The sequence below is a fragment of the Aethalodelphis obliquidens genome, unplaced genomic scaffold (assembly GCF_003676395.1).
Source record: "Aethalodelphis obliquidens isolate GAN/ISIS:26980383/991018 unplaced genomic scaffold, ASM367639v1 scaffold86, whole genome shotgun sequence".
NCBI classification, from domain to species: Eukaryota; Metazoa; Chordata; class Mammalia; order Artiodactyla; family Delphinidae; genus Aethalodelphis; species Aethalodelphis obliquidens.
The window spans coordinates 132,780-158,960 of NW_020838030.1; the positions used below are offsets into that span (position 1 = coordinate 132,780).

At 58.6% G+C, this 26,181-nt stretch overlaps 1 protein-coding gene across 4 annotated transcripts in view; it reads right to left on the reverse strand.

The window, feature by feature from the left end:
• Positions 1-26,181, reverse strand: part of IQSEC1 (IQ motif and Sec7 domain ArfGEF 1) — a 112,759-nt gene that overhangs the window by 50,380 nt on the left and 36,198 nt on the right. The window contains exon 1 of one of the 4 annotated variants that reach the window (XM_027093957.1): positions 17,144-17,490. The exons of the other annotated variants lie outside the window; for them this stretch is intronic. Coding sequence (XP_026949758.1) covers positions 17,144-17,208 — 65 coding nt within the window. The 5' untranslated portion in view covers positions 17,209-17,490. Of the gene's footprint in view, positions 1-17,143; positions 17,491-26,181 lie in introns of those variants that run through there. 4 annotated transcript variants of the gene reach the window in all.

A 26,181-nucleotide genomic window follows, 5' to 3' on the forward strand; every position in this document is an offset into this window, starting at 1 on the left:
CCCGAGGAACAGCATACAAGGACACGGGGTGGATGTGAAGGGAGAAGTGAGTGTGTAAAGGGACAAAGAGCTGGTGTGCCAGGAAGACGGGGGCAGAGGGCTTCCCCAGGGGACCGGGGAGGCCGCACCTACGCTGCTCACCCACCCTCCTCCCTGGTCTGGGTGGAGGCAGCATCTCCAGGGAGGACTAAAGCCTCGCAGCCTGGACCACAGTTGGTAAGTGGTCCTCAGTGAAGACGGATGCCCAGCTGGCAACCGAAGGGACTTATGGATCCCGGCGGACACCCCGAAGCCCTTCCCTCCCAGGGAGGAGAAGCTGGGCACCCCCTAGACTGAGGCCGGGCAATGCTAGGCACCTCCCCTGGTGGGCAGGTTGGGTCAGTGTGACCTAGAAGGACCTCAGGAGGGCTGCAGGGCTGGCGGAAATCTGGGGAGGGTGGATGGAGGGCCGGGCGGGCAAGTCCACGGGGAGCACGCAGGGCCTCCAGACCCCGCCGAGGCCTCAGACAGAGGGGCTGGGGGGAGGCGGGAGCCACATCCACCTCAACGCCCACCTAAACATCCAAGGTCCCTTTTGGCTGCTTAACGAGGAGCCCCATATCCAAAACGAGGGAGGCGACGAGCTTTCTGGACAATCTGGAGGCGGCCCTAGGGCTTGGCAGGCGCAGGAGAATCAGCAGAGTTCCTGCTTTCACCCAGTTCCTACACGTGCTTTAATGAGGCTCTACAGTGATCACAAAGGAACTGAATAAACGCGTGTCCAGCCCCAGGCGCACCCTCTTTGCTGCCCAGCAGACCCCTGGAACACAGGCTCCGCTGAGCTCCTGCGTGGCCCCCACCCGCCCCTGCAGTCGCCCCATCTCAGCCGATAGCAACTCCATCCCTCCAGCTGCTCAGGCCAAAAATCTGACGGCCGCTCTTGGCAGTTCTCTTTTTCTCACACCCAACTCCCCGTCTGTCAGCAAATTGGGCCGCTCCACCTTCAAAACAGAGCCAGCACCTGACTGCTTGGCCTCCCCCCCACTAGCCCGGTCTGCGCAGGCCTCACCTCTTCCTGCCTTATGGCCACAGCCTCTCCAGCAGGCTCATCCGACCCCTCTCACCCCTTCATTCAGCAGCTGGGATCTGTTAAAACACAACTCGGACCAGGTCCCTCCTCTGCTGTCCCTCATGGGGCTTAGAGCCAAGGCCTCACAATGACCCAGAAGGCTCTGCAGGACCGGCTGTCCCCCTGCTACCCTTCCTCCATGCCCCCTTGGCCATCCCACCCCCACCCTGCTGGTCTGCTGGCTGTTCCTCCACATTCCTGACACTCGAACCGCAGGGCCTTTGCACGTGCTTTCCCTCTGCTGGTGTCTTTTCCCAGACGTCCACCTGGCTCACTCCCTCACCTCTTCAGGTCTCTGCTCAAAGGCTGCCCGAGTCTCAGCGAGGACCCCAGCCCACCCCCAATCTCCCCCTGCTGCACCTCTCTACAGTGGTATGCCACCGCCTTGCCACCATCTGTGGGAATGTCTGTCCCGTGAAATCTAGGCCTCAGAACAGCACCTGGCACACAGGAGGTGCACACACTCTGAACTACCCCTACCAAGCCAAGGAAGCCTTTTTAAAGAAACCCAGACTCCCGAGGGCTGCTCTGTCTGCCACGTGGACCGCAAGGTCTGTGGGAGCGGGACCTGAGCCCGGGTGGGCACCAACTTACAACAAGCTGTCTCAGCCGGGTTGGCTGGACCCAACCCTCAGATAAGGTTTCAGATCCTGGTTGGGGATGGTGGGATACGGAGCCACTGAGACCCAAAACACACCCAAAGTGCCAATTTCAATGCAGAAAATCCACGCAAACATGACTCAGAACTGTCTAGAAATAGGTTTTTAAAGGAAAGCTGGAAGCTTTTCTACCTCCCCGCCCCTAACTTTTGGGCTCAAAAGGGACAAGGACCCTCTGGCTGGACACTGACACCCCTCCCTCGCGAGGTGGTGCCCAGGTGACAGACACGAGATAACTGCAGAGGGCCTGGGGCACGTGGCCCGCAAACCGGGCTGGTCCCTAGACTCCCTTCAGAGCGTCGGCAGCCGATTCCCACCCAAGTCTGGAGATCCCGAGAATTCAAAGGGTCAGCCAGCAGTGCGGCCCCTGAAACGGGACTTCAAAAAGAGCCCCGCTGGTTGTGACCCGTGGCCTGTTTGGAATCCTGACTACCAAGCCAAGCCCCCCGTCAGACACAGAGGAAACGGGGGCTCAGCAGGAGAGACCCGGCCACACCCCTCCCCTCCCGCCGCCCCACAGCCCTGGCTCTGCAAGCCCACCCACGGGCAAGGTGCACACCTGAGGCGGAGGGCCTGAGTCCAGCTCACGTGGCTCTGTTTGCACACAGAGCAGTGGCCACCATCTTCTTTTTCTTTCTCAGGTGAGAACTAGGTACCAGGAGTGTTCACTCACCCGAATTTCTGGCTTTTCTTAGATAAAATCAGAAGAGATCGCATTCCTGCGTGGCCTCCATCGCTGAGCTCAGAGGCAGCCACCTGCAGCGCCCTGGGCCCCCGCCGGCCGCCTGCCTCGTGGTGGACGCCTGCCTGCCTGCCTGCCCCGCAGGTGCCGAGGGCACAGAGTCGCAGCCACGGGCCCAAATCCCCCGAAGGGGCGACTTCCCCTGGCCTGACCTCAGGTTCCCAACAGTAAAACAGTCCAGCCAGGGCCCTGCAGCGGCGGCCTGACGGCTCAGTCCCCTCCAGGGCCCCCAAGGGACATGGCGTCTGCAGGCCGAAGCCTAAGGATTTGGCCTGACCAGCTCCCTTACTGAGGCTTTAAACATAGCCACATAGCTAATAAGATAACTTACTACAGGGTTTTGTTGTTTTAAAAAAAGACTGGTGATTTTAAAACCTCACCGGTTTTAATCTCTCTCAAGGTTTTCTCTGGACCTGAAAAGTCTCATTCACCAAACCATGGATGGGGCAGCTGGGCTGCGTGGGGACCGCAATGTAGACCCCAAAGCAGCCGCCCGTGGGAAGGTCTGTCCTCCCCCAGGAGCCCCCGTGCAACCCCCTCCCCCAGGCTGGTCACTTCATTCCGTGAACTGAAGCCAACTATATGACACACCCAGGTCAGGGCCAGCGACGCGGGGGGACACGGACAATGACGACGGATGGCGTTAGGAACAGTCATGGGGGTGCATCAGGCGTCCGAGGCGGGAAGCTTCCTGGAAGGCACAAACCCTCTGCCAGGACCCCAGGCAGAGCAGCGGGTGGCGGGGGAGGGCTCTTCCCGGCTCAGGACACTGTGTGTGTGGAGGCTAAGCAGCGGAGGTCGGGGTCCACTGTGTGCACAAGGGATGGGAAAGCTCAGTCTGGCGGGACACACACGGGGCAGCAGGAGCCAGAGTGTTCAGGACCTTGCAAGGCTTGTCAGGGAGGGTGCAGTGGACCGCAGGGTCGGGGCAAGGCCAAGGGAGGGTCTAGGGTTTACCTGGGGTGGGACGGATGGCAGTGGCACTCTAGAAAGGGAACGCTAACTGTGGAGCACAGGCCCCTCAGCCCCTGAGTCACTGCCTCCGCCTCCCCCCATCCTTCCCCTGCGGTGACCCTTCGGGGCACAAGCAGGCCTTGACGACAGGATGGGGGAAACGGCTGGTCCCAGGGACAGTGATGAGCCAGAGGTCACCGAGAAGCTGGGGAGGCTAAGGATGGGGCTGAGAGGGCCCGGAGGGGAGGGAGGGAGGGAGCTGGGGCAGAAGGAGGACGGGTGGGTGAGAGGAGGGGATGGGCGGTGGCTGAAGGGTTGGTGCTCCAGGGAAGGCCTGTGGTGTGCCAGCCGGCAGGGACCTGGGCACACCTGAACAGTACAGGAAAGGGCCCTGGAGGAGCACCAGAGGAGAGGGCCCCAGCAGGTAGGACCCAGCAGCCCGGTAGGACCTCTCCCCTGCCTTGCTTCTCCGAAGGGCCGGGGCGGGGTGGTCAGTGGGCTGCCCCCGACCCCCAGCTAGCTGGGACTCGGGCAGGGCCAGTTTCGGGAGCCCGAGGTCTGAATTAGACCAAAGCAAGAGAAATGGGGTTCACTCCAACCCTGTGTCCAGCTGCAGGGAGGGCCTGCAGCCCTGACACTGGCCCTGGGTCTCCACCCCCGCGCCTCTTGGCCTCTGTGACCCGCAGACCCCTCGGATGGCCCCTGAGCCTGGAACAACCCCTCCCAAGCCGCCCAGCCACCGTCCTCCCTGAAGAGGGCGGACAGGTCGCTGGCCCGACTGCCCCATCACCTCCCGGGAGAGGGCTGTGGCCGCAAAGCATCCGCTCCCCTGCCCCGAGGCCTGCGCTGCCGGGGATGAGGTCCAGCTCAGCTCTGCCTCCCGCCTCCCGGGCTGCAGACTGGCTCTACTGGCACCAAGGCCTCCAGAAGTGGTTTTTATATACGTATAAAAATATAGGACTCAGAACAATGAACTTCTCAGAGTGGGAGGCTATTTTTAGAGCCCTGCTAACTGCGCCAACATTCAGCATCTCCCTGTTTGTCAGATGCTGCTGGCGAGATGGGCCTCGGGCAGGAGCGGGGTCTCCTCAGGACGCGAGCGCATCAGGAGAGGGGCGGTGTTGGGACACCCGAGCTGTGGGGCGTGGGGGCCACCGCATGGCACTCCCCACCCCAGGTCCTGAGTGCCCACACGGCCCTGCAGGGCACTCACCACTCTACGGTGTCCCGACGGGAGTCGGCAAGAGTATGGGCGGGTGGCCCACACCCCGGGGTCCAGCCACCCTCCCCAAGCCTCAGTTTCCCACTTGCAGGGCAGGAGCGAGGCCGCCCCCTCGGGGGTATGGAGTCGGGGACCCGTTGCCGGGCAGGGGCCCTACAGACAGCCAATGCCGAGCCTAACTGGACAGGAACCCTCCAGGGGGCGGGGCAGCGCCCTTCCTCAGACAGGCCTGTTGTCACCAGCGCACGGCCAGAGGGAAGGAACAGAAGTCCGCTGCGCAGCCAGGCCCTCGCCCTGTGAACATACTTCCAAGTCGCTCTTCCGGCCCTGGGGAGGTGGCGGCTCCAACATCCCTGGCGCAGGCCTGACTCCTAAACATAAAGAACGGCTGTCTACCCGCCTGCCTGCCGGAGCCCAGGCTGGACCTCCCGGCAGCTCATCGTGAGTCACTCCCATTAAGATAGCCGGGGGGCGGGGGAGGACGGAGGGTCAGAGGTCAGCACCAACAGCCTGCAGTCAGATCCAGCGAAGGCCATCCCATGGGGCTCAGGGCACGGCAAATGCAGGGCATAAAGGCCACCCTGGCAACAGGGAAGGGAAAGGGGTTCTGCAGCTACCAGCCCCACCTTCCCCCACCTCCACTGTCTCCACTGCATCGAGCAGGCTGGTTATCTGACTGCCTTTTCTCCTGCATCCTGTGTCTCTGCCTTGGAAAGCTGGGTGGAGGCTGCATGCTGCTGGCCCCTTGCTCAGGCCCCCAGGGCTGACAACAGGGCTCGGGGAGCTCAGTGAGCATTTGCTGAATGAGTGAATGAGCGAATGAGCGATGCTACACGAGCGATGCCACCAGTGGCTAAGGGGCCCCAGTGAATCTGGGAAGTAGCATCCCTCGTTCGTTCGCTTATTCACTCAACAAACACAGAGATGAGAAGGATGAGGCCCACTGGACGATCAGGATCCAGAGCTGGGCATCAGGCGAACCTCCCAGCCTCCCCTCCCATACCTGTGCCCTCTCTTAGCTACTCCTGGACCAGGGGCCGCGTGCCCCTAACTTTCCCTGTAAGACCTTTGGGCGGCGCCCTCAGCCCCTTGGCCAGGCATTTCACTGGGGCCGCCTCAGTCAGGCCCAGCAAGCCCGCAGCCGGGCTCACTCCTCCCTCACTTACAAGCGGGGGCACCGATGCCTGGGGCGGGGGGCAGACTCATCCGACTCCCCCGACACACCCACAGCCGTGACGGGGCCTGGGACTCTGGACCTGCGCCCACGCCTGCTCCCTGGCCCTGCCGCCCGGCCTCGGCAGCACCAAACGGCCGCAGACTCAGGCGAGTTTCTCTGAGGCAGAGACGTGTGTCCTGCACCCAGAACGCCGCTCCCCAAACCTCGAGGCTCAAAGGAACAGGGGCCGCGTGCAGGCCACCTCTGCCCGCGCCCACCTCCCCAGCCCTGGGAGGCCTGCTGGCCGGCCCCGATGGGGCCTCATGGGAGGCAGGCACAGGGACCCCTCCACAGGCGGCAAATGTGCGCGTTTACCTGGGCTGGAATCCAGCTGGCGGGGAAGCCACAGGCTCGGATGGAGGCAGGGTCGCGGGGAAGGGGTGAGGGCCGACACAGGCAACCCCCAATCCAGCCCAGCCACGGCCTCTGCTTGGCGAGGGGCTGCTCACATGGCATCACCCGCAGTCCCAGGGGACCCCAACCTGCCCGAGGATCTCAACCCACATCCCAGGGACCAGAGCACCAAGCCAGGGGACAGGCCTAAACCAAGGGAAATGGGGCCTCTAATGACAGTCCTGCAGCCAAACGCAGGACGGGCAGCCTTTCCAGAGAAAGGCTGGAAAAAGCCTTTTATTCTCCCCAGCGCCATCTGGGCGAGGACCAAGGGAAGGGTGAGGCCCAGCCATCTGGGACCCTGCGCCTCACCCCCAGGACGGCTGGCTGGGAGGCCTGGCACCCACCCTGCCACTACTCACATGGGCACCTGAGGGGCAGAGCTCTCTGGGAGACAAGGGTCTCTGCGAGGGGAGCTCACGAGGTCTCAACACAGAGCTCCAGATGGGCAGCTAAGGATCAGGCCACATGGGCCCATATTCCAGCTTGGTAACAATCAGACGGAGCTGGGCGGCAGCCACACCCATCAGAGGGCAGGCGTTCTCCCACCGCCACAGTCCTCACCACTCCCTATAGCCTGCCCACACCTGGCCTGCTCCTCTCCCTCACACCGCCTTCCTTTCAGAGCATCTGCATTTACTTGCCATGCTTGCAAAGGACCAACATTCACAACTCAAAGAGCAGAAAAGTCAGATCTGCAGCTCCGGTATCTGCTGTTCCCAAGGAACCTGATTTAGAACACCAAGTCCCGAGGGGCAGGGTTCCAGAATTCCCACAGCTCCCCACAGCGGTGGGAACGCCCAGGCCTTCCACTCTGCCGCACCCTCTGAGCGTTTGATTTTTGCAAGACCCACCGCAGTGGGTCCACGTGGCTGACAATCCACAACCACACAGCTGTCACGGCCACCAAACTTCAACCCACCAGACGTCCTCCTTCCTCAATGTCACGCGGCTAGGATATAACTTAAAAAGTGCTCATCCAAACCTGGATGCCCAGGTGACGTCCTGGGGTTGGCCCACCCTCAGCAGCCCCCTTCACCCGTCTGTGAAAGGAACGGTGCCCTGCAGCTCGGGAAGCGCCCACAGGGAGTGTAGGGCGGATCTGGGAGGAGGTCAGACCAGGTCGAGCTCCAGCTGCCCCACTGCCGGGCTGAGTGACCCCGGGCAGGTGACCTCACCTCTCCAGGCTTCCGCTGGCTCATCTTAGCAATGGGTATCACTCCTGCCCGCTACCCAGCAGGCAAGGGGGAATCAAGTGAGCACAGGCTTTGCCAACTGCAAGCCCCCGTGTGAGCGCGCGGGGTATTTCTGCTCTGCACACGGGACGGACAAGGGCTTGGCCAAGAGCCTTTGCCGGGTTTGCTGAGGCCGGAGAGAGATGTGGGAAACGTGGTCTCCAGTCCAGCACCAACCTAAGCACTCCCTGCTCGGGAACCAGGAACACCTTGGTGCAACGCACAGAGCTTCATCCTTTCACTCCACCCACAGGTTACCTGAAAGTTGACAAAACCGTTCCCCTCACCGGGATCTCGTGCATGCAGCATCACCTCTGCCCCGTGCGTATTTTCTTCTTGGCCACTTCCTACAGCCTGCCCTCGCCAGACACTCATCCCGGCCTGAGCCAGGGCGGTCCTGGTCGGTTTTGACCGTTTGACTGCATGAGGATGACTGGGGCTTCCAGTCCCTGGGTGCACTCGGAAAGATTTTTCCAAACACACACACACACACAGAGACACACACACACACACAGAGACACACACACACACACACACAGAGACACACACACACACACACACACACACACGCATGCACACAGCCAAAAATCTTCCCAGCTGAGCCAAATTAAATACAGAGGCCTCTAGTTATTTCCATACGCGCAACATGGACTTAAATAAAGCAGTTCTCTGTGGCAGGCTCCAGCAGACTGGGCTGGGCCGGGCCCCAGGGACCCTACCCACCCCCCTCCTGGCAGGGCAGGCAGGAGGCACCAGCTGGGGAGGTGGCTCGGGGGAGCGACCGGGCAGAGAGGGGACATCCGGCATGCAGGCCTCCCATCTGCAGCCCACCCTGTCGGCCAGGGCCCGGTGCAGGGCCCTCTCGGAGCCCGGGACGCTCTCGGCCCAGCTGTCCAGTCCCACCCTAGACAGCGGGCCACCAAGCTGTTCTCGCTCCCTCCGCTGCGAGAAAGCACTTTCCAAATTGCAAATCATCCAAGTCCTTGCCGACCTAAAATCTTTGTCACGGTCCGACTCCCTGGGGCAGTGCCCATGCCCGCTCCCACGGGGCCCTGCCCACCCCTCCCCTTGTGCTCCAGGCTGTGGCACTGTCCATGCCCTTCCCGGGGCACTGGGTGCCCATGACGGAGGGGGCACAGCCCATAAGAGGCCCCCGGACGCCCTGCCTGATAGTGAGCTGACCCTGGGACGGGCACACACGTTGTGCGTCTGTGTCCTCAGGGCCAGCACATCCTAGGATGAGTGAAGGAAGGAAGGAACTGACAGTGACAGGAATCACTGCACAGCAGCAGGTGACAGCCACACCCCCCAGCGTGCTGAGCATCTCACAGGGAACTGACTAACCATCCAACAACTTTTTCCGTGATAGATGTTTACTCTCTAGAGTAGTTTTAGGTTCTCAGCAAAACGAAGCGTCGAGTACAGGGTTCCCATACACCCGCCCCGACACGTGCACAGTCGTACCCCCATCAACACCTCCACCAGAGCGGCACCTCTGTCACAGTCGGGAACGCGTGGACACCGCGCTGTCACCCAGGGGCCGCAGGTCACTGAGGGCTCACGCTCGGAGCTAAAGGTAGAGGCAAGTGCTCTATCACCTACCCATTTAGTTGACAGAGAAACTGAGACACAGAGGTAATGTAACTGAGTGAGTGGGGGAGGGGAGAAGGGGGGAGGCCAACCAAGGCACCGGGCCGCCGGCCGATGGGCCACCGTGTTTCACACCCGCACCTCTGCAATCCCTTCCTTGGGAGGGGGAGCCCACCCCCCTTGCCTGCCCCCCGACCCCCTCCTGCCTCTCAGGACCTGGACGTGCAGCACCGCCGACAGGCCCCCACCCACACGCGGCAGCCGGAGCCGGAACAGCGAGGGCCTGGGGAAGGATGCTGCCCCTCAACCTCCTGTAACAGCGGCACACAGCCCTCCCCTGTCTGGCACCTGGCAAGCAGGGGTTGCGCGACCTCGGGCAAGTGACTAGGCCTCTCTGTGCCTCAGTTCCTTAGCCATAAGATGGGGGTGTTGTCCAGCTCACAGGGCTGCTGTGAGGGCCACGTGGTAACGCACCCAAGTCCTCACCTGGGGCCTGAGAATCAGGACGTGCTGGGGGCTGCGTCCCACGGCGCCACAGGGACCGGGTGGCTGGAAGGCGGTGGGTGGGTGGCAGTGGGAAGAGACCTTAAGGAGAGGCCTTTGCTCAGAACCAGGCGTCAGACCATGTGACCCAAGACCAGCTCCCGCCTGAGCAGAGTGCGGGGTGCGCTGACTGGGTGGGCACCGGTGCAGAGCAGGAGTGGGGTGGGACTCGGGCATACTGTAGCTTTTTAACTGAATCTGGTTGCGCACCCTCTGTGTGCCCAGCACTGTGTCAGACGCCGGGGCGGTGACAGGGATATGTTAACATGTTCCTAAGGACCAGACCAACTCATATTTCCTGAGCACCCACCGTGTGCCAGGCTGAGACACAATGCAGGGTGGTGAGGGGGGGTGGGTGTCAGGATGACTCCAGCCTTCTATCCGGAGCCCGAGCCAGGGTCGGGCGGGGAGATCTGGGGAGGGGAGGCCGTAAGGAGCCAGGGTAGAAGCCGCAGGACACAGAGGAGGGACGAGGGCCTGGTAGAGGCCCGGGTGGGAGAGGGGCTGGCCACGAGGGCTTGGAAGGAGCTGCAGTGGTACATGTGGATGTCTCTTAAGCCAGAGGAACGAGCACTTGGGGGCCACGTGTCAGGCCACCCAGAGGCCAGGCAAGATGAGAGGCTACTGTGTGGGGGGACAGGGGCCACTGCTACCCCACCACCGGGCGAGGGCAGCCCCGGGGCAGCAGGCAGGGCCCCGTGGGGACACTGGGCAGGGAGCCCAGTCCTGCCTGGGGGCCTGCGGGGTGAAGGCCAGTGCCTTGGGCATCCCACCCGACGACCTGACGGAGGGGCCTCGCAGGCCTGGCCTCCCCCGGGGGCTGGCGTCACTCGGGTCTCAAGGCCGGGAAACCGGGCCAGGCTCTGGGTTCCCAGGCTGGGCCACCACAGCCAAGGGCCATTGGAGGAACGCGGATGTGCCCAGGGACCCACCCCAGCCACACGACATCTCCACTGCCAGACGTGAGGCTGACCGCACGACAGGTCCTTGATTTAAAATCAGCAAAATGTCTGGGATTTGCCTCAGAATAATCCGGAGGCAAGGAAGTAAAACTGCCCATGGGAGCCATTCGGCCATTCTCTCTACTTTGGATATGTTTGGAGTTTTCCATAAGAACGAGTTTAAAATAGTGCCAAGAATCTGCCGTCCACATCAAGGCCTAGCATCTTCCTGGGCCATTCTGCCATTTTTACTGCATGGGGGAAAAAGCCCAAACCCTGCACATTTGATTTATGGCTTTGAGAAAGTCAAGGCCGGAGGGAACAGAGAAGCCGCATCTGCAGGGCCGCACCTCGCCCTCCTCGCGGCAGAGGAAAGAGCCGTTTCCCAATCACTTCCTCTCCGGCCCCAGCACGGCACTGAGCTACCCTGGGGCCTGTCCAGGGTCTACACGGGGAAATAAGACCGATTCATAAGAACCCGGGAGCAGCCGGCAGTTCCTGAACAACTGCCACCAGCCCCTCCGCGGGGGAGCCGTCCTGACACTGTCAGGGGACCCGGAGGGCCCTTCTCACGCCGGGTGGCCTCGCGGGTGACCTCACGGGCCAGCAAACATGTTTATGAGATGCCAGGTCACTAGCCAGAGCTGCAAGGGTTCCGCACCCACTGCGATGTGGACTCTGTGCTCTCCACACGTGGCTGCTGGGAGAACCCAGTGCTGCTGTTTGGCCTGGGGTGGGGGGGGGTCCCACACATTCCTGTCTGCCCCCCGCCCCTTCCTGCCTCTGCCTCATCCTCCATTCTTGAAAGCCCAAGCCCTCGCCACAGTAAGGTCAGGGAGGGGGAAAGATATACTTTAACCTGAAGACCAAATCTACATCGTACAAAACTTGAATATGTTTTCATTTTCTCGCCTCAGTTTCCTTGTCCATAAAATGGGAATAATACTTCACAAGGCTCTTGGGAGGTTCAAATAGGATAAGTGTGTGTAAGATTCAAAGGCCACCCGAATGTCAGATATTACCATTTTTATTCTGTGGCCCATTCCAGTCTGGATCAGACCTGTGCCAACTCCAGACCCACCAAACCCAGCCAAGCCCTTCCCCTTCCTTGCAGGTGCCCAGCTGCACGTTTCCCAGTCTCTGGGCAAAACACTCCACTGTCCATCCTCCGTGGGAGGTTTCAATCCTCAGCTGTAAGCAGAGGCTAGGAGCACACACACAAGCCCACGGGGCGTGTCGCCCTTCACCAAGGCTGCGATCTGGGTCCTCCAGTCACCGCTGCCGTGCACCACGAGCAGCCTTGGCCCTGCCTGCAGTCAGAAAGAGGGGCCATCCATTCCTGTCGAGGAACAGCGCCGTGGAACCCCTCAACTCTGAAAAAGTGAGAAGCTACCGTCTACCAGGTGTTTACATGACACGTTTACGTGGATCAACTCATGTAATGAGCTCTTACTGTCACTCACCTTTTGCAAATGGGGAAACCAAGGCACAGAAAGGCTAAAGAACATTCCCAGGATCACAGAGAGTGTGAGGCCCAGGGCAGGGTCACAGGCTACAGTATCTGCCCCCCAACCGCTGGACCAAACGTCCTCCCTCAGCAAATGACCACAGGGGTCCCGCGGTCTTCACAGAGGTGGAAACCGAGGCCCAGAAAGGGGACGTGACATGATGCCTGACGCCAGGGCTCCCAGGGACGCCTCCTCTCTCTGGAATAATCAGGATAATAATCAGGATAAATAATAACACTGACAATGACCATAACTGATACTTACTGAGCTCTTTCTATAACACAGTAAGGCACCATGTTTCACTCGGACGACTGCAATCAGCTCTCACACCACCGAGCCTCCCAGCCAGAGACAGAAAAGCAAACACTGTTTGCTTCCATCTTCCATCTTCAGGCATCGGGAAGAAAGTGCACACAGTGGCAGACAGACACGGACCCTGCCTGGACCACAGCCGTTTCAGGAAACCCGGACGAGGAGGCTGCCTCCCAGCTGGGACTCTTTCATATTTTCCAGTTTTTTTAACGGTCCTCCTCTCCTCCCATGGGATGGAATTCAACAGCCCACATGCATGTGTGTCCCCTCATGACGTCAAAGGCCCTTGGGCTTCCTCACCATGCACAGGCCAGCTATGTTCGCACGGGTCCCTCAGCAAGGCAGGGGAAGTTGGCTATTGTCCCTGAGACCCCGTGCCACACTGAGACTGGCCTGGGGGTAAGCGTGCTACCCTCAAAATGCGTCAAGTACTTGGGACCAAGGGCATCCTCCAGCATCCTGCTGGAGTGTCTGGGGAAGTAGCTCTGGGGTCTGTCAAGACATTAGGAGAATGGAGAGAGATGTCATCAACCTGCCTATAGCTGGCACGTTTGGGGACACTCTGGGAATCCTCACAGCAGGGGATACTAGACTCCTGTTCTGTGGTTTGGGAAAGGTGCAAAAGGTTCTACTTGCGATGTGACATATTTTGCTGAAGATTATTTAGTCCGAGAGGGAGCAGAGCCTGGCTGTGAGGAGTGCAGACCTCAGAGCCAGGCAGACGGAGTTCAAAGCTCAGCTCTCGGGATTACTGGCTGGTGACCCTGGGCAAGGCATGTAACCTTCCCCCAACTGAAAAATGGGCCCAGCAGAAGCTCTTTCTCATAAACTGCTTTGAGAACTAAGTACTTCGTACAGAGTTCACCAAATGGCAACCGCTGCTGTCATTATTATTATACCAACCTTTGAACAAAGAGGAAAAAACAATGTCGTCATAGTTTCCCCATCTATACAAAGAGGGAGGGGACTCTGGCCATGGTTCTACACCTGGGCCTTAAGTTCACATGAAACTGTCTTCGTGTTAGGAAACTGCAAACCAAGGAAATGAAATGGAAAGAACAGTCCTTTCCATCAAGGAGCAGAGAAACTACAGCCATGTACGAATAAGGCATTAAAAGCTATTAAAGTCAGAGCAACTAGGACCAGGCCCAGCGCCCCATGCAGACTCCAGAAACCAGCAAGAAGGAAAGCACTGAGGATACGTAATGATGGGCCGAGGGCTGCCGTTCCTTGTTGGGCATGTACCAGGGGTCCTCAGTCACCAGGCAAAGCTGCACAGGCCCCACAATGTACTTTGGGGTCCCACCTCACAGATGAGAAAATCCAGGCTCAGACAGGGGAGGCAATATATCTGAAGCCACGCAGCTGGGAAGAGTCAGGGTTCTGTGCAACCCCGAGGTCCAGGCCCCGGGGCTCACGGCTTCACACGAGTAGTCTGGTTCCCCTACATCGAGCCCAGGGCCTGGCAGAGCAGGTGCTTGGTGAGTGAATAAAGGAACACAGGAAGTGTGACGTGGCTGCCCCGGGGCTGCACACGTCTCTCCAGAGAACACAGTGCCCTCCGGGCCGGAGAGCGTGTACATCCACGGGTGCACTGCTCGCCGCGACGGCCGAGCACGAAGCACAGCCGGGGGCTCGGGGGCACACGCCCAACCCAAGTGCAGGCACAGCAGGCAGACGAGCAGTAGTTACCACGCCACGTCCTCCACCACGACTGCCACCACTTTCCCCTCACGCAGCAGGAACAGCCAGATTCTCTAAGGCCACACCGACGACTTCTTCAAGAGCTGTAATGGCCTTTAAACTCGTTACGATTTGCGTTTTGAGAACAAATGATAAATCACACTCAACAGCCTTTGCACACCCTCCCCCCGCCCCCCAGGAACACACAGTTCCAGGGCACCCGGGCTATCTCCACAGGACTCTCTCCTGGCTGGGTCCAGACCCATCAGCCCTGTGCCGTCGCCTTGTCTCCGTGCTTACTGGGCGGATATTCCACACGTCATCATAATGCAGAGGAAATTTACAAAAGAGGAAGGAAGAAAATCCAATGGGTCCCTGGTGGTGGGAAGCACCTAGAGCTGACCTGGGCCAACCGTGCGTCTGACCGAGGACGGGGCAGCCAGCGCAGCGAGGGCTTTTAGCCGCCGCTGGGAGGGCCTCGGGCCCCTCCATGAGCCAGCAGCACCACTCCCTGTCACAGATGGGGAAGCAGAGGTTCGCAGGGTGTGGAAACTTGCATAAACTCACAGAGCTGAGCTGGGGTCTGGAATAACGGCTGTCCGCCTCCCCAAGCCCTTCTTTCCTGACGCCCTGAGCCGCCCTGGACCCACAGATTCTCCCAGCAAACCACGATGGCACGTTCCAGAGCCCAGCCAGATAACACCCGCACACGTGCACACGTGTATACTGAGCGCCTGGAGCCCTGTCCATACTCTTCCAGAAGGACCTATTTGTCTAGTCATCACGCTGTTTGACTGTGCAGCCGGCAGTCCTGTCCGTGTTTCGGAACCAAAGCTGTGTAAATATTAGCACAACCAGCTCAGAGTCCGACTTCCTTGAGCGAAAGCCCAAGGATGGCGGCAGGGCTGGCAGGGACCCTCCGCAGGCCTCCATCAGATCGTGTGGGTTCTACTCTGGGCTCGCCTTAAAATGCTCTGGATTCCCTGCCTCTATGTGCCCATGTGGAAAGGTAGGGTGGGAGAGGCTCGAAGAGCAGAGCACCCAGGACAGGTGCCAGGCATGCTGTTGGCCGGGGGGCGCGGCCGTGCCGGGACAGGTTGCCTTGGACCTGTTACACGCTGGGGGTGTCCCGAGGCCTCTGGAGCCTGCTGAGTCGTCTCTGTGTTTAGAGACGGGGAGATGGCCCTCCCGGAAGGACTCTGGGCTGGGGGCAAGCTGGCCAGCCCAAGGAGCACCCTGCTAAGCCACCACAGGCCAGGGCTGCGCTGATCCTCTCCCGCCCTCCCCCAGGCACTCCGCAGCAAATGGGCCCCACCTGCTCGGAGGCCCGAGGGTGAGCTGCGGGCTGGGCCTGAGTAGGGCTTAATCTCCAGGGCACCTGGCCCGGCGGAGACCAAGGAGCAGCTGCTCATCACCAGCTCTGACCACAAAAGGGCCCAAGCAGGCTTCTCTATATCTGGAAGATTTAGACTGGCTACACGGAGGGACTTCCAATGAGAAGAGATGCAGGACGTAGGAACATGCAGAAGAGGTGGCCACGGACATCCCAACGGGAAGGGTGGCACTGGACAAGTCCTAACGGACGGAGAGACTCCTCAGGCTCTCTCTGCTGGCGATGGAGGAGGCCCAGCCAGCAGAGCATGCCGACTACCGTGTCCCCGCCAGCCTGTGGCCCCAGGAGTACAAAGACTCTGAGTTTTGCTCACTGCTGTGTTCCCAGTGCCTAGAGCAGGGACTGTATACAGCAGGCACTCACACCACAGAGCCTTGGTGCTGACAACAGAAGGCTCAACCTCAGTTTGCTCCCCTGCAACATGGGGATGCGGTACCGCACGGACAAGAATGCAAAGGAATACGGGGTGGACAGCTGCGCACGGCAGCGGCACCGGCACGTGTGGGATGCGAATATCATGACCCCCCCCACCCCCACACCGCTCTCGGACTGATGCCATTGACTCCAGACAGCTGGTCCTGCAGCTGCAGCCTGCCTGGCCTCCGCCCCAGAGGCAAGTAGCCATGGTCCCTGGGAACCACACCCCACAACCCCACGTGGAGCCTCAGTCCCGGGGCCTCGGCCCCTGAGGTGAGGTTGGGGGGCGCGGAGAGGAACATACATGCGTTCTCAGCGCAGCTGCCAGACACACGCTGCAGAATTTCTGAACTCAGAGATCAAACGGCTGAAGGTGGGCTCCCGCCGCAAGGGGCCCGACACAAGCCAGGACAGTTTGTCAACAAATCCCCTCCGCCCCACAGCCCTGCTCCTCCGGGGGGCCTGCAGACAGCTCAGGGGGCAGCTGTGCTGGCGGGAAGAGCGAGGAAATCGATATTCCCAGCACATACACACTCTCTCCCTCTCTCTCCATAAACACAGGCCCTTGGACGCTCAGCCAGCCACCCGCAGGCCCCGAAGAAGAAGAGGGATGATCTCTAGGGCACACACTCATGCCCGCCAGACTCCATCCCGGGCCGCACCAGACACACGTCAACAGACGCCCCCAACCCCACCAGCGGCCCCCTCGCAGCCCCGCTCAGACACAGCAGCAGCCACATAGAACTCGACCTTCCTGCTCCAGGTGCCTCGGTGCACTCCCAGGCGTCCCCGCCAGAGCACACCCGGGCACCTGCGCACAGCCCCGCACACTCTCCCCGGGGGCCTCCCGACAGAGCGGACACAGGCCCAGGGTCCAGCATCAACAGGCCTGACACCTCCGCCGGCCTGCCACCAGACACAGCACAGACGCCCGCTGACCACGCTCCCTCCCACAAACTCCCGGCCCCCTGCGGGCCGCCTGCGCCGGATACCAACTCCCAGTGGTCTCCCCACGAGACTCGCCCACACGGGCTCCCATCCGACAGTCGCTGACGAGCGCGAACGCACACCCTCCCCCGTTCTCGGGCCGCTCCTGGCCCGCACGCACACTAACGGGGAGCGCTGCCTCCGGAGCCCCCCAACCCCTCGCTCACACTCACTTGGACCCGCGCTGCACGACCGCACAAGCCCACCCCGCTCAGCCGGCCGCCCCGCCCCGGCCCTTACCCGCTGTCAAGCTCCAGCTCCAGCAGGGACTGCGTCCGCTCCGAGTTGCAGTGCAGGCACCACATGGCGGCCGCGGAGGGAGCTGGCGGGGCCGGGCGCCCGGGACCCAGGCCGGGCCAGCGGCGGCCGGACCCGGGCCGACACCCGACCGCCCGCGCCCTGCCCGCCCGCCACGCGACCACCTCGGGTCGCCCGGCCCAGCACCCGCAGGTCCCCGCCGCTCCCGACCCCAAGTCCGAGCCCCAGGCCAGCCGAGTCCGCCCCGCCGCCGCCCGCCGCCCGCCTGGCGCAGCGCAAGGCCAGGCCGGAGGAATGTGGCCCCGGCGGGGGCGGGGCCGGGGCCGTGGGCGCGGGCGCGGGAGGAAGGCGCGAGGGGCGGGACCGCGGGCGGAGGGGCGAAGGGCGGGGCCGTGGTGGGGGCCGTGCCGCGGGCGGGAGGGAGCGAGGGGCGGGGCCGCGAGCTGGAGCGGGATTCTCCCAAGGCGGCATCATACCCTGTCCCAGACGTGGGCCTTCTCCTGGGAGGGCTGTGCCCTCCCTCCAAGACGGAGCCCCCAGTAGCCATATGTCCCTCCCAAGCGTGTAAGCACAACAAATACAAAACGCCAAACCAGCCAACTGCAGCCTACTCTGCCAACAGCGCCAAGCTCTGCCACTCCTGACTTTGGCCTCCGTTTATAAAACGGGGCTTTTGCTTTCCCAGACAGTGCGGGTCTGGGCTCTGACACCCCTGCCCTGGAGATAGGGGAGTGGGTCCCCGCCTGAGGCTGGGGATACCCTTTAGGGGACTTTTGGGGGAGGATCTGATGGAAGCTGCTTCTTTCTCCCTAAGCCCACCCAACCCTTTGCCCTCCCCTCACCCAGAGACAACTTCCAGACCCCCATGGCAAGCTTAAAGTAATACTAATGAGCATTTTAGAGCTTTTTACTGACATTTGGTCCTCAAGACAACATTGTGATGCAGGTGGAGTTATTACTGACCCCACTTTCCAGAAGAGGAAACTGAGGCTCAGTTTACCGGGGTTAACTCTGAGAGGCTCCCAAGACTCCTAGAAGCAATCACGCCTCGCTGTTCTCAGTTTGCACATTTTTTGTATCGTCTGTCCTCCGGCTCCTTGAAGGCAGGCACAGTGCCCAGCACCCACACTTGTGGAATGCCCAAATGTAGTTGGGAGACCTCAAGCAGAAAGACACGATCAAAACCCCACCTGTCCTGGGCCGCCCCACCCGCAGGTACATCTCCTGGAGGGCCAGGCAGCTGGCAGGTCTGCAGGGGTCAGGAAGCTGTGGGAAGCCACGCATGCAGGGGCATCCGCTTGTGCCCTTCTGACTCTTTCATTTGGAGGGGGTGGTGCGACGGGCCCGTTGAGGAGCATTATTCCCAGATGGGGAACTGGGGCGGGTGGACAACAGTGGAGGGAGAGGGCTGGGCTGGCCCTGCTTACGGCCGGGAAAGGGCAAGCCCTAGAGCCAGTGTAGTGCTCCAGGGTTCCCAGGCAGGAGGCTGAGCAGGAATCCACAGCCCATCTCCACATGCCTCCTCTTCACTTCTGATGTTTTCTTTGCTACATTAGAAATAAATGAAGACCTGCGAAGGAAGTCCCGCGCGCCACCTGAGCGGGCAGGGGTCCCCAAGTGGGTCTCGGAGATGGCGGAGGCCTTTTGGCGTTGTTTGACCCCGTGACCGCCGGGGCCTTGACCTGCGAGGTTGGAAAAATTACAGGGTGCACAGGCGGCCTCGGCTCTACAAACAACCAGCTGGGTGTTTAAAGCCCTAAGTAAAGACGAAATCAGACGCGTGGGAGCATTTTTCTTTTAAACAATAAAGGTCATCATTTGGAAAAAAATAAAATAAAAATAAATGAAGACACAGGATGGGAGAAAATATTTTCAAATTATGCATCAAATAAGGGTCTAGTATCCATACTAGATAAAGGACTCTTACAACTCAATAATAAAATGGCAAATAACCCAATTTAAAAATGGGCAAAGGACCTGAGCAGACATTTCTCCAGAGAAGATATATGAATGGCCAATAAGCACGTAAAAATTTGCTCAACGTCACTAGTCATTAGGGAAACGCGAATCAAAGCCACAGTGAGGTGTCACCTCACGGCTACTAGGATGGCTGGAATCAAGATGGACAAAAGCCCCTCCACACAGTGCTCTGGAAGGAGAAGACCTTCACATGCTGCATGCTGGCTGGGGGTGGGGAGATGGGAGGGGATATAGCTGATAGGGTTGAAACAGTCCAGTTGGGGAGGGGGGTGGAGAAGTCCCACCCCTACTTGAACTGCCCTCTAAAAATAGGCTGTAATAAATGGAGCCAAGAGCATCGCCCCTCAGCTGCTGGAGCGCTCCAGACACGGGCTCTGACCGCCTCACGACCCGGATTCTCCAAGAATTCCAGGCACTTCTCCAGGCCCAGGGCCTCACCGCCCGCCAGGATAGTCTTGGCGACATAGTTCCGGCTGGGATTTAGAAAAAGGGCGTTGAGTCTCCCTGTAAGCATTTGGACTACCAGAGGATGGAGTCCCTGGAAACCAAATGCCTCTTTCATTCTCTCCTTTTATCTTCCTGCAGAGTGTGACTTCTGCTTCTGGCTCTCAGTTAATTTCCTCACAGATTAATAATTTAAGGAATCGTGAGGCAAGTGAGAAAGCCAAGCCTGGAGAGGTAGAGAAAGCCAATTTTTCTGCTGGGCAGAAATGACTAGACTGGGTAGAAGTCTTACACGTGCCATTTGGGCAAATTGCTTAGGCTTCTGAGCCGTAGTTTCCTTAGCTGCAAAGCAAGGCTCATCAGCCGCCTCTCCGCTGGCTAATCCACCGTGCCCTTTCCTTTAATTTAGCAAACATGCATCAGCGCATATTCCAGGCTGCTGTTGTGAGGCACAGTGGGGAGACATTGCCGTGACAAGTGTCCCTGGGGATGATGTTATGACAGTCTGGAGGAAGCCGCCCGTAACTCTGCCCCACAAGAGGCTCCAAAGATGAAGGGACATTTAGGCTGGGCCTTGAGAGGTGAGTAGGAGCCCACCTAAAAGGCTGGAAGATGCAAGAAGTGCATGAAAATGTTTACTTTCACTGTATCAACCTGGGTTTCAGTCCTAACCTACTTGCCTCGGCCTATTTCACATGCCCCCAACCTGACTCCATTCCCATCTCCTGGGCCTCTGACAACCTCCCGCCTTCCACTGCCTCCTTGCTCTCCTCTGACCAGACATGTGGCACGCATGCCCCCAAAGGCCAACCTTTGCAGTCCGTCTCCCAGAGGCCTCCTCCTGTGAGGCCTGGTCTGGCTCCTCTTTCCGGCCCTCGCCGAACCTCGAGCAACACTCCCCACTGTGCTGGCTGGTAGCCAGGACTTGGGTTTCAGCTTTCAATGTGACTTTACCCAGAAAGCCACCCTGACTGGCCCCCAATCCAAGTCAGAAACTCCCTTTACATGCTCCCCGGTTCCTTGCCAGGGGCAGAGGAACTGTGCTGTCCTTGCCAGGCAGAGCTGGCCTGCGTCCTTCTTTGCAGCATCCCCTGTGCCCACTATAGGGCTGGGACACTGAGGTGCCCAGGCAAATCAATCAAATGCAAACTAAGGCCTGGGGGCAAGTGCAGCCCCCTGCATGCTTTTTTAAATAAAGTTTTATTGGAACAAAGTCACACTCATTCTGTTATGTATTGTCTACGGATACGTTTGTGCCACAAAAAAGTTGAAGAGAGATTAGGGCTCGCGAGCCTGAAATATTTCTGTCTACTTCTCCACAGAAGAGGTTTGTCAGCCTGACATAATGAAGCTCCCCTGAGGGAGTTCTGCATTAGCTCCACGTGAATTCTCTGCCTGCTCAGCCAACCCCCAGTTCCCTGCGTCAGGGCTGCGGACGAGATCTGGGAAAGAGAGTCCACGTGTCATGGGGAAGATGGGCTCGAAACGATAGGGCCGGGCCAGGCAACCTTCAGACAGATGGGACCATCCATTGTTCGGAACAGACACTTACAGAGACAGCTACCTGCCCAGGTGCACAAAGACGCTGGTCCAAGGGTATTAGTTGTCTGTAACAGCAGAACGCGGAGAAGGACACAGACAACATCTGTCAATTGGTTATGTAAACTGCGGTACAGAGGAGCCCTATGTTAAAAGAACGGCAGCAGCACTGTACACACTTGCAGCAAACGGTCTGAGACACAACATCGTGACAAAAAGTGCAGACAAGTGTGAAATGTACAGACAATAAAACATACAGAACACTAGTACGTTTATGTAGCATAATACGCTCATAGGCTGTTTCTTAAAGGAGACCCAAGAAACGGGTACTGGTGGCTGCCTCTGGGAAGGGAAACGGGGGTTCCAGAGATTCCTGGGGACACGGCTCTGCCCTCTAAGCTTGGGACACAGGGTGGGAAGGAGGAAGGAGCACTTTAGAACTACAGTGTTTGCAAAATTTTAAATAATTGTTTTAAAAGTCAGGGAAATGAAGAAATCCATGATAGACGTAACAATCCAAGGGACTACAGGTCTTCTAGCATCTTCTAGGAGACTCTGAAGCCCACCAGAGCCAGTCCGCAGAGGCCCCTAAGGCCAGACTGTACTGAAGCCGCCTCTTGGGCCACTCTGTGAGAGGTTGTGTCCTATGACAGCCATAAAAACAGGTTATGGTCAAGCCCATCCGAGCTTCCCTCCTAGTGTCTGTTGATCACTAGTAAGTTACTCTTCGCATCACTGAAAGGATCCTCCCCATGTCACAGCCACAGCTCTGTGACCCTCCCTCCAGCCCAATCCTTCACTCCACAGACAGGGAAACTGAGGCCCAGAGAGACGAAGGGATGAGCGCAGGCGTGTGGCCAGGTCCTAGAAACAGTGACCCTGACCCAAGCGTCCTACCTGCCAGGCCACAAGCCCCCGCTGCTGGGATGGCATGGCAGGGATGGGGACTGTCCAGCATACAGCCTGCGTGTGGGTGAGTTGTGGGTTCCGTATGGAATGGAACTTATTTATCTGAGTGTCGGATGCCATGGAAAACCACAGACACTGCACAGAACAGAGAACTCTGTAGCGTGACCTCTCTGGGAGCCCAGTCAGCCCCCCAGAGGAGAAATTTCCCAGGTAAATAAAGCTGCTCTCATTAAGTGCCGAGTTATTTTAACAATTTCAACCAGTTTTCATAGAAACCTCTGCAAATCACGGACTTCCCTAATCTTACTAAACAAAGTAAACGAAATGACCCTGGGATAACTTATCTTGGGAGCCTGCGGTCACCCGGAGGTGGTGTAGGGTTGTTTACCGTGAACCAGACTATTTACCTGCTCAGGTACTACCTGGGTGACATCTAGCCCCCGACTCTTTCCAGCCCCATTCCCAGCTACCATCCCTCCCATACAGTTACTCCCAGAATGCACCAAGCACTTTCCTGCCCCAGTGCCTTTGCTTATGCTGTTCCCACTTCCTGGGTTGCCCTCTTCAGCTGCTTGGCAACCTCCGACTCAACCTTCAAGGCCCAGCCCAAATGTCACCTTCTCTTTGAAGCCTCCCCTAGTGCCCCCACCCCCCTAGGCTAAGCAAGAACCCCTCACCCGGACTGTGGGCACCTTGAGGGCAGGGACAATGGCACTCCATCACTCTCCCAGTGGTGGGGCTCAGGTGTGACTACTGCTTCACATAACCGGCCTGGTTCCAGACACCTGTCCTGGCACCAGGGGAAATGGGTCCCAACCACAAAAAACTCACTGGTACTTGGGTTGGCCAAGACCTGACCCACGCTGGTGAGATGAAAGCGGCCTTAACCTTAGTGTACCCTAGAAGTTGAGAGCCGGAAGGAGTCACCCAGTGACCCAGTGCAGCCTGCTCTTATTCAGATGAGGAACCTGAGTCCTCCAGTCCCCAAGTCAGTCTGGGGCACAGCCAAGAACAGGGCATCCTTTCCTCAGCTCCTTCCCACTGCTCTGGCAAAGGAAGCCACAGAGGTAGGGAACCATCGTGGTTGGTGGTGTACGGAGCTCTTTTCTTGTGGTCTTTAAATGAACACTAAAAATTCAATGCAGTTGTTATTAATGCCAACAGTTGACAAATGGGTGAACAGTCCTGCAAGGGCCTGGGAAAGCTCCTCCAGGAGGGTTACAATCATGGAACCACATGGTTGGGACACAGGGTCAGATGCAAGAAGAAAGAAAACCCCACATGGGATGGGGTGGCTCTGTGGAGCTCTGACAGACCTAGCACGACGATCCTCAGTGACTGACAAAGTCAACAGAACAGCCAAGAATGATCACCTCCTCTAAGAAGACCTCCTAGCCTGGATCCCCAGAGCACTTGTCACCCCTGCTGCACAGCAGATGCTGGTTTGTTATAAAAGTGAAGGAAGATGGGGGTGGCGGCCACAGGTGAGACCGTGCTCACCGCATCCCTCCCCAGTCTGGGCACTCGTGGGGAACACCCCCTCCGCCCTCACCCCTCTGCTGGGCCCAGCCAGGTGAGCGGAACTGCTTGCCCTGAAGCCCCGGGGGAAGGGCCTGCAGAAAACAGACGTGCGTCTTCTAGGTGCGGCCGCTTGAGTTATGAGTCTATTCAAGTGGATGGGAAATGGCCATTGGCCAGATTTCTTGCAGGGTTCAAGGGGCCTGACAACATCAGGAAGAAATTCACAAGCAAAAAGCTGAACTGCTTTCACCAGTGATGGTCTCCTCCCTGAGCCCCCTCAGCCCCGAAATTACCCTGTTCATCACACTCCCTGTCAGGGAGCCCTGCCAGCCCCAGGACACAATCAGAAGTGCCCCTCACGCTCAACCCTCTTTTCCTGGCTGGTGGCACAAGGAAGCCACCGTCAGATCTCAAGGAGGGAGGGGTACGCTTATGCCGAGTCCCTCCCTCAGGGACAGCTCCAAGAACCTGGCTCCAGACTGTTCTAGGACTGCCCCGTGCCCACTCTCTGTGCCTGCGAACAGCCTAAGCCGCCCCCAGGTAAAGCACACCCCCGTTCTCTCCACCTTGTCTAATTCCCTTTAAAGCCCATCTCACCGCCCGTTTATCTGGCTCGATTACTCGTTCCCTTGTTTACTGTCTATCCTCTACCGGAATGAAGCGTCGCCACGGCGTCCCCAGCATCCGGAAGGCGCCTGGTCTACAGCACGTGCTCAATAAACAATGAACAAACAAATCGTGTAGAACCAGATTCACTCTGCTTCCGGGCCAGCCACGGCGCCAGCCCCTCCATGCTACCCACTCACATCCTGGTCCTATTCAGTCTGAGCCAACGCCCCTCTTCTCATGAAACTGGTTTTCAGAGACGCTGCTTCTCATAACCAGGGTGCCCAGTACTTAAGGAACCTGTCAGCTAAAGATTCTCTAAAGAGACGTAGCCCTGGGGCAAAGCGAATGACCATTCTTGAGGCATTTGGGTTTCTTTCCCAGGAGCTGCGTTTCACCTGCAGGGCCCACCTGCACTAAAAGGGGCAGAGAGGGGGCTGCTAGGCCTTGCCCTGCCATGGACCACCCCGCTGGCGGCACTGATTCTTAACTGTCATGCCCATACCGCTACCAAGGGCCAGCCCAGCCGAGCCTCAGTGGCCCTCTGCTTTAATGAATAGAGCGTTCATTTATAACAAGTGCTTGGGACGCCTGTTTTGCAAACGGATGCCACTAAGTGCTCCAAAAACAACAGCTTCTCTTAAGTGGGTTAAACGTTCCCCTCTGCAATCGTCTTTACGTTATTGATTTAAACAACCCCTTCTCTGGTCCCGGTGGGAGGAAGACTTCAACCAGCCTGACCCGGCCCCACAGATCTGGAATCAATGGGTGCGGGAGATGTGCAACATCTGATTCACTATTTGAATAAATAGATAACCGGCACATGTGCGTTCCTGAACATGACCAGCAGCTGCCCCCCAGGCACAGCCTGGGTGTCTCAGAGCATCCGAGACACATCAGATGCGGGCCCTGCCCTCGGGAAGTTCGGTGGGGAGCGGGTGGGAGGCAACTCACATCGGTCGGTGCCAGCCCTGCTTCCAAACACGTTCACGAAATTCTCTACAAGGTGGGGTCACATCTCAGTTTCTCACAGAGGCCCTGAAGCCCAGAGAGGGTAAGTAATTTGTCCAGAGACACACAGCCCATAAATGATGGAGCCGGGAGGAGAACCCAGGAGAACGCTGTGTCCTTGCCCCTCCACCAGCAGTTCTCAGAGTATGGTCCCAGAACAGCAGCCACCGCAGTCCCAGCTGGGAATTCTGAGAAATGTGCATCCTCACCCTCCAGGTGATTCTGACATCTGCAGAAGTTTGAGGATCTCGTACTGTGCCAGGGCACTACAGTGGGTGATCAATGCAACCAGGGGATCAACCTGGCACAGAAGCAGGAATGACTGCGAGCTGATGGGGTGGCCATCAGGGAGGGCTTCCTGGAGGAGGTGAAGCCTGCATCGGGATTTGTGGCATGAATGGGAGTTCACTGAAGGGCACCCCACGTACAGGGAACAGCATATATGGGAGCGTGAAGTGTGGGGATGGGTGTGCTGTGAGGAATGAGGCCAGAGGATGGGGCTGGGGTTTCATCCTATGGGCGTGTGTCGCTGGGGAGGAAGCCGGCAGAACTGGCCTGGATTTATCCCCAGGTTAGTTTTCCCAACAACCACATAAGCACCTGTATACCAATTACTTAATACTATTCTTCGTATCAGGCGCACGTTATATCTGCTCCATCTGTGAAAAGCCAGTCTCGCTGAGCATAAATTGAATTTTCCCATAAAAAGAAATCGCCCAAACCAATACACTGTTATAAAATCCTGCTCAGATCTTGTTATCAGAAGAAGGCCTATGCTTGAGGCTTGCTCTGTCTTTCTTTAAAAGAGAGATTAGCAAGTATCGAGAATCCACGTTACAGAGGGCAGCCAGAAAACAGAAGAAGGAGGCTCTTCATGTTCTGGTAGGGAATGAGATACAAGATACATTATAAGTGAAAAGGCTAAACTTAGAATGCTGTATGTGCCTAACAAAAAAGGGAAGAAGAATACACACACACACACACACACACACACACACACACACACACAC